We start from the raw sequence: 7,845 nt of genomic DNA, 5'->3' as shown, positions 1-7,845 counted from the left end.
CCATATTATGAAATAAGATCTGGATGTTCCAGTTGGATTGGTCACTCAACTCCTGGGAAAAATTAAAGATGTTTACATCTTCCCAGCTATCAGTTATGTATCTCACATTGCCCAGCCTATACCGCTCTCCCTCTCCACCCCAATCCATCCATCATTGACAATGGACTTTTCTCTCTCTCACTCTCTCTCACCCACCCCATCCTTCTCTTCGTTCTCCTTCTCTCCCCTTCCTCACACAGTTGTCCTTACTTATTAAGGTCCTGGTGTGATAATCTGCTGGAATCTCTTGCACTTGTCCTATATTCTCAGTGTTGTGAGATTGAAAGTGGGATGGGCTAAAAAAGGGAAATGCTTGTGTCTGCGTGATCCTTTGTGCAGGAAACACTCCCGTAAGTTCATCAGGACTATTTTGGCTCCAAATATCTCTGGAGCCTCAAAAAATCAAGTCCGGACGCTCTGTTGTTGATGCCAGTGAAGGTTTCTGTGGAAAGACCCTAGGAGGCAGAAAGAGGAGACGAGAGGACGGGAAACAGTCAGAGGAAGAGGGTTTAATGTGGGGTACGGGTAAGAACATCCACTAATATCTATTTCTTTTTGCAGTCTCAAGTGAAAACATCTGAGTGCAAACTTTTTCCCTGGAGATCCTTTTTGCTGCATGGACAGAAATGTACAACATTGATGTGTACTCATGTGTATATACTAACAGACTAAGCCAGAACATTAAAGCTGATTTATATTTTCAGGGTTAAAATTATTCATGTACTATGGCATTTACAATATATATACATAGAATGCAAGACATAGATTAATAGTTTGGGAGATGTGATATATCTCATGCAGTTACAACAGTCTGTGACCAGCATCTTCCTACTTTAGTCATGTCAATGTTGTCATTAAAAAGATTGTATTTCGAATGAATAAGTGCATTCTTCTCATTGATATTTGAACTGGCATTTTCTGTAGATTGATGCTTTCTCTTGTTTCCTCACTAGTAAATAGAAAGCTGACGTTCAACAGTTTTGTCACAGTGTTCATTATTCTCACCAATAAAACTTAAAATGAGTTTGATCTGAGACATACAAGCCCCTAAAAAGCAGAGTAATAGATGTATTGTGTGTGTGTGTGTGTGTGTGTGTGTGTCTGTGTGTGTGTGTGTGTGAGAGAGAGAGAGAGAGAGAGAGAGAGAGAGAGAAAGTGCACGTGCCTGTAGGCTTTGTGTTAATCAGTGTTTCATTGAGTCTGATAACAATTTCAGGAGAAATATTGCCCACAGCCGTTAATGAACTATATTCTGTCAAATCATATGCCTGGACTGACCTTTGAAATGCACCTTTGCTCATTTGATTTTACTTTTTACCAATATGAAGGATATAGAAAAGAACAAACTTGTCAAGAATCATTTAAATGTTTTTCTTTACAATATCTGTACTTGGAAATAAAATAAAAAGAAGCTTAGCTTCGGAGGTCAGCATATTTTTTTAGGACTGAGGCAATCTACTTTGCAGGAAAAAAAATATGTGTGTTCATTTATTTAAATAATAAATAACATTAATAACAGTAATAATGTTTATTTATATTATTTATTATTATTTCACAAATGTTTCCAGTTGTTAAACTGACTTGACAAAGAAAGTAACTTTCATGTGATTTTTCCACACAATGCCTTTGACACAGCTTTGTCATAAATGAGATTATTGTGAAGCTCTTGAGATGGATGTGTGCACATGTAAGCATGTATACGTGTAAGCATTTATATGTACAAGCCTGGATATTTGCTGAGATAGATGGGTGTAGACATGATATTAGGAGGTTCTCTGTCTTCTGCCAAAGGTGTGAAATTAGCATCTCTATGTGTGAGAGAGTGACAGTCAACTTCAACATTCCTCTCATACGCACAGCTGAAAAAGCACAGAGGCAATCCAGTTGGAAATGTCTCATCCCTCCAACAGCTTTCTAGAAATCTATCCTTCTTGTTGCACAGGAACCTAACTGATATGGATCCACTCTTGATCAATAGTCTAATTTTAGTGTGATCATCCACTGTCATGCAAACAGATACTCATATGGCGGCTGCTTGCTCTGTGCTTTTCAAGGACATTGAAACGGAACTGTGAAGGTCTCAGGCATATTTAATGAATATCAAAATAAAACCCTTTAAGCTTGCAATAGGCATGCGTTTTTTTCCATTTTTCAAACTAAATTAAATTTCATATATGTTGGAGACAATGCTGACTATATATAAACGGTTACTTGAACGAATCGACACAATGTGATCAATTATTTTTTTAAATGTCAGATACACACCTTTATTAATATACATTTTATTTCCGACTCATATAGCTTATGTTTTTTGCACTTGCGCTTTGGGTCTAGATTATTTTTTATATGGTGAGCTGGACCCTGGACATCCCTTTGACCTTTCAGCGCAGTCTCTAAATTCACCACCCGTCCGCAAACACACACTGCTGTAGATATGATCGGTGTGTTCTCAGAGCACATGGCACATGCACTGCAGCTCCCTCAATACATGAAAGTCATGATCAGTTTAACAGGAAGAAAAGAGAGGAAGGAAAATCTTAGAGATAGGTTGTGAAATACATTCCCCATTAAGCCATCCCAGAAATCCCTGTATGAAATGTACCTGAGACATAATGCGAGATATAATGATAACTGTAGCTGCTGCAGATTTTGGTGCAGATTTGAATAATTGAATACTTTATGAATGGTGATTTAAAGAATACACAAGTTGTCTCAGTATCTTTTGAGAGGAAAATATCCTACACCATTTCTGTGTATCGTACACCAATTTTTAGTTTGTCAGTGTACATTGCTAAATCATTGACTAGATCTTTTTGCCCACGAAATTTTACTGTTATCAACTGACTTTTGTGATGCTTAAAATATTCAGTTGATTATCATTTGATATGATGCATTATACACTGTTGCTCTATTTATATACGTCCTTTTCCCCTCCAGATTATGCAGAAAGATCTGTTAGTACACAGATTTTTACTACTGGGCTTTGACCCTATCCCTAGATATACTGTATATATGTCTGCTGAACTGGCCAACTCAGAGTCCAGATCTAATTTTCTTGTGCTCCGGTCTCTCATTAAACACAATAAAAATAGAACCTCAATATTCCAATATATCCACGGGCCTCCAGCCAGACAGGGAAGCCTTCACAGAGTCCCTAAAATGTTTTAGGCCCAGTCTAGCACATGGAGTCTTTCCCTGCAGCTGGGCAGTAATCTCACCACAGAAAGCTCAGTTTCTCTTTCTGGCTCTTGATGTCTTTGCATCTAACCTGGCCCTGTGTGGTGTTTAATTTTGCATGCTAGATCCAGGTTTGTTTGTGGCCCAGGTTTGTGTCCCTGCTTTGCCCTGCGGGAGGTGGCTTGGCGCTTGCTTGAGAGGCATAGTTTGCAAGGCTTGGTTTGCAGTCTGGAGGTGGTCCAGGCTGCTGCGCTACAGAAGTGTGTATGTTTGGGGATGTGACTCCCCGAGGCTCTATAAAAAATAGCTCTCTAAATAAACCATAATTCTCTGTGTAATTGGTACTTTTTAAGAGGGAGGACAAAATATGACATAGCAGGTATGCTGAAATTAATTAATTAATTATATAATTAATATGTAAATCTGTCATTGTTATAGCAATTCTCAACTTGCAGAGGGCAGCAAAGCGCTTTTGCCTCTGCTGTTGGGGTTACACAGTGAGGAGCTTTATAACAATGAAATGGACTGTAGAGCAGGAGTCAAGGGCCTGTCCTCTGAGTATGAGTGTGTCGCAGTGCAGGTTTATTCTGGCAGTAGGCTTTTATGGTTGACTGGTGGCAAAGCGGAGGTGTTCCAGCCTTTCTCTCACACACTATCTTTCTCTGTGTCCTCTGTTTGGTTGCAGGGATATAGACAGATTAAAGAGTCCAAAAAGATTACCAGATTTCAAAAACATTTCCAACATTTCTAGTTAACTGCTTAATGGATCATTAAAATGCCCAGTGTTACAATCTACAAATTAAAAATATGGAGAATTACAGTTTTGTACATTTTGACCATGGTAAATATTAAGGGTGTACCCGACTAAGGATTTTCATAGTCGAATCGTAATTTTCGAGTCTTGCCGATATTCGACTGATCAAGTCAGACATTCGACTAACATAATTACTGATGTTAACACACAGAGAAAGCGTGTAATGAACACCTTGCAGATATAAACGGGGTAATGTTTTATGTTTTGATGAACAGATAGCTAACACTTAACGTCGGCGAAACCATAACAAATAATTTTTATTTTTATTTTATTTCTTACAATAGTTCTCTCATTATAACGTTAGCCTAAAATGTTAGCAGTTAATGTTCTGCATTTCTGAGCTGCGCGGGCTGAAGATGACCAGTAGAGTGACGCATTTGATAGCAAGTTTTTAATCAATGGAATTCAACTCATAATGTCATATAGAATACGCTTCGTTATTTATACAGCATAACGTTAATATTAAGACTTAAAGGCTATTTGCAAAAAGGGCCCGAATGCGAACTCCTTTTGTGGACGCGTTCTTCACGAAACAATGTGCAAAAACACGGCAGCTAAACTCTAAAAATTCATAACATTTTAGTATAATGATCTTCTCATTATAATAGTATATAACAGTCACAGTCATAGTTATTAATATTCTGCATTGTAGTTTGACCTGCTCGTGCTGTGTGCTGAAGAGATATGACCGTATACTCAGTGTTGGGGAGTAACTAGTTACATGTAACGGCGTTACGTAATTTAATTACAAAATTAATGTAACTGTAATTAGTTACAGTTACTAAGAAAAAATTAGTAATTAAATTACAGTTACTTATGAAATTTTTAACGATTACAAAGGGGATTACATTTGAATATTTACACACATCCACATACAGATTTAACTGATTTCTTTCCCAAATTGCACTGACTATTCTGAGACATACCGCCCTAATAATTTCCGGGATGCGGAAATACAGTCTGGTTCGTAGAATCCAGTCATAAAAACGGAATGCCTAACGCGGACGGAATATGCCACATTTTGGATGACTAAACCAAAAGTAGGTCAGTACACTTGAATCAAAACATGACATGGACTAGTGTCTGTGAATATAAAGCCCCAAAAATGCAATATATGACTCCTGCACGTTCTGCGTGTCTGTGGAAATCAGGCGCGGACTGGACACCGGGAGAACCGGGACAATTCCCGGTGGCCTGGCAGCCGATTTTGCCCGCTATTTTAATATCATTATTGTATAATTGCCTGCCGAATGTACTAAAGCGATCATTTGCGAATCCGCCGTTTGATAATTAAATCTCTAATAAATCAGGAAGTGTTAGTCATGACTCGCGCACTCTCCGCGCCTCCGCCAAACGGTTTGGATCAGACTCCGAGTAATCATTGCGAGAGAGAGAGAGAGAGAGAGAGAGAGAGAGAGAGAGAGAGAGAGAGAGAGGAGGGAGAGAGAGAGAGGGAGAGGGAGGGAGAGAGAGAGAGAGAGAGAGAGAGAGAGAGAGAGAGAGAGAGAGAGAGAGAGAGAGAGAGAGGACTTTGGAAGCGCACAGCTGGAGCAGAGAAGCAGAACTATACTGTTCAGGGTTTCAGGTCAGTTTCATCTGTAAAGATGCTTTTTTTTATTTGTTTTTTTTTATTTAATTAATCAAGAAGCAGCACGTTGCTCATCAGTCATCACTCAAAATACTATATAAAGGACATCATTATTATCAGTTGTAATGGTACAGTAGTAATTTAGCTGAAAAACAATCAGATTATTTTTATAGGTTTAGGGGGAGCTACTGACAGACAACAACACAACCCTTACGAAAATTAATGTTTTAATATATTTCTATAAATCCAGAGAAAATAGTTACTATTGTTTAACTGTGGTAACCAAAAATTTAAAATGATTTTACAAATTGAGTTATTTAAAAATAAATACAAATCCATTTGCAAAAAACAAAACAAAAAAAAAAGGTTATTGTATATAGGCTAAAAAAAGCATGGTCAATTTTTGTAAGGAAAACATGACTCGTGTACAGTAGTAGGATTTTTCTATAAAGATATTGTAGTATTGTAGAGTATTGTATTGTAAAGTATAGTTTTGTTCAATCTTGAGTATTAAAGTCATGAGAGAGATGGATAACAGGGCAAAATAAAGAGACTGAAGAGAAAAATGGAAGTGAAGGTACAGTTCAGGAGCGAACTTATAATTATTTTGCATGTCCCCAAATTAAAGATTTAAACCTTTTTTATGTCAGGTCCATACAAAAAATAGTTTTGTCCGTGAATTTGTTTATATGAGTTTGAATTTTCCAGTCTGAATTTTTTTCCCAGTCCGCCCCTCCTATAAATTAATGGCAAAGACATGGTTTCATTTACTACACATAGGCCTACTGAAGCTCGCAGTGTTTTCAACCCCTGCCGCCTCAATATAGGAGTACACGAACACATAAACATAATTTCTAGAACTGTTCTGTGTCACTTCATGTGCATTTTACTTATTTTGAGAAAACTATCATCATATACAAAGAGACAGCAGTTTAAAAAAAACACCAATGTTTCAGGAGTTTATTACACAGAATACGACACATGCTTATTAGATAACTGTATTTGAGTTGATGTATATGCTTTTATTCATTATTCTTTAATTTTCACAAATTTAGAAAAGTAATCAAAAAGTACTCAAAAGTAATTAGTTACATTACTTTAATAAAGTAATTGAAAAAGTTACACTACTATTACATTTTAAACAGGGTAACTTGTAATCTGTAACCTATTACATTTCCAAAGTAACCTTCCCAACACTGCGTATACTACAATGAAGTGCTTGACTCAAAACCAAATGCATCTTATAACAGGTAAATAATATATCCACGATATATATACACCGGCTGAAATGTTTTGAAATCACTTGTACCCTACCTGTTCAAAAATATCCAGTCTCTGCCTATGTTAGTTTGAGTCTTGGTAAAGTTTTAAATCCCTGCCGCCAAAATGCTCCTCTGTCGGTCACGGGCTATGGAAAGTGAAACATAAATCTATAGGGGTGGTTGGATTTATACACGCTCTTTGAATATTAATTTGAAGCTTCTTTCTTTTCAGATTCTTACAGCTTTATCATAATAGGCTGTATATTAACTTATTGGGAGAAAACCGGTAGTTCTATGTGAAATCAGACATTTGAGCTCTCCCATATAGTCAAAATGGCATAATCAACAACACTCAAAGCATCGATTCGTTGACTATTCTGGGTCACCCCTAAACTGATTTCATACTTTTTCAGAGTATTATATTTTTTTATTATAAAATGATTTTTCAGTGACTCGATCTTTCTGCAGTTTACATCATTAAGCCTGTAGGGGGCGACAAGTGAAGGAGCGATTTATTAATTTGTTCACACATACACTTCGAGTAAAAATCTGACTATCTGAATGAGAAAAGCATACCACAATAATACTTCTAGGACTTCTGCCATATTTTTATATCAATTAATTAGTATGACAGCCTCAGGCTATTCCGGATCCCAATCAGTGAATCATTGAATCGTTCAATCCCTCGACCGATTCGTTCAGAGACACTGAATTATTCGGCAGCATTGTATGGCTTCGCTTGGAACAATTTCCATTTGTTGAGCAAAAACAGCCGCTTCAACTGGAAATACCTCGACTAAAATGTAAGTTTCTCAATCTTAAAGTATTGTTTTATGAAGTGGTGCATAAAAGGTAGGGTTATGTCACTTGCACTCGTTATTTGGTTGAAATGTCTGAACAGACTGCTGTTAATTCAGGATTACAGCAGTACAACACAAAAGCACATATACATTTCAGAATTTTTT

At 37.0% G+C, this 7,845-nt stretch overlaps 1 protein-coding gene across 2 annotated transcripts in view; it reads left to right on the top strand.

Moving 5' to 3' along the window:
* Positions 1–388: 388 nt before the first annotated feature.
* The window catches only part of LOC132129378 (zinc finger protein 385A-like), a 106,656-nt gene continuing 99,199 nt past the window's right edge, over positions 389–7,845 (top strand). The window contains exon 1 of one of the 2 annotated variants that reach the window (XM_059540957.1): positions 389–558. In XM_059540957.1, coding sequence (XP_059396940.1) covers positions 552–558 — 7 coding nt within the window. In that variant the 5' untranslated portion in view covers positions 389–551. Of the gene's footprint in view, positions 565–7,845 lie in introns of both variants that reach the window. The other variant, XM_059540956.1, reaches the window with a different exon arrangement.

This window comes from Carassius carassius, chromosome 46, assembly GCF_963082965.1.
Source record: "Carassius carassius chromosome 46, fCarCar2.1, whole genome shotgun sequence".
Lineage (NCBI taxonomy): Eukaryota > Metazoa > Chordata > Actinopteri > Cypriniformes > Cyprinidae > Carassius > Carassius carassius.
This window is presented reverse-complemented; position numbering and strand designations above follow the sequence as displayed.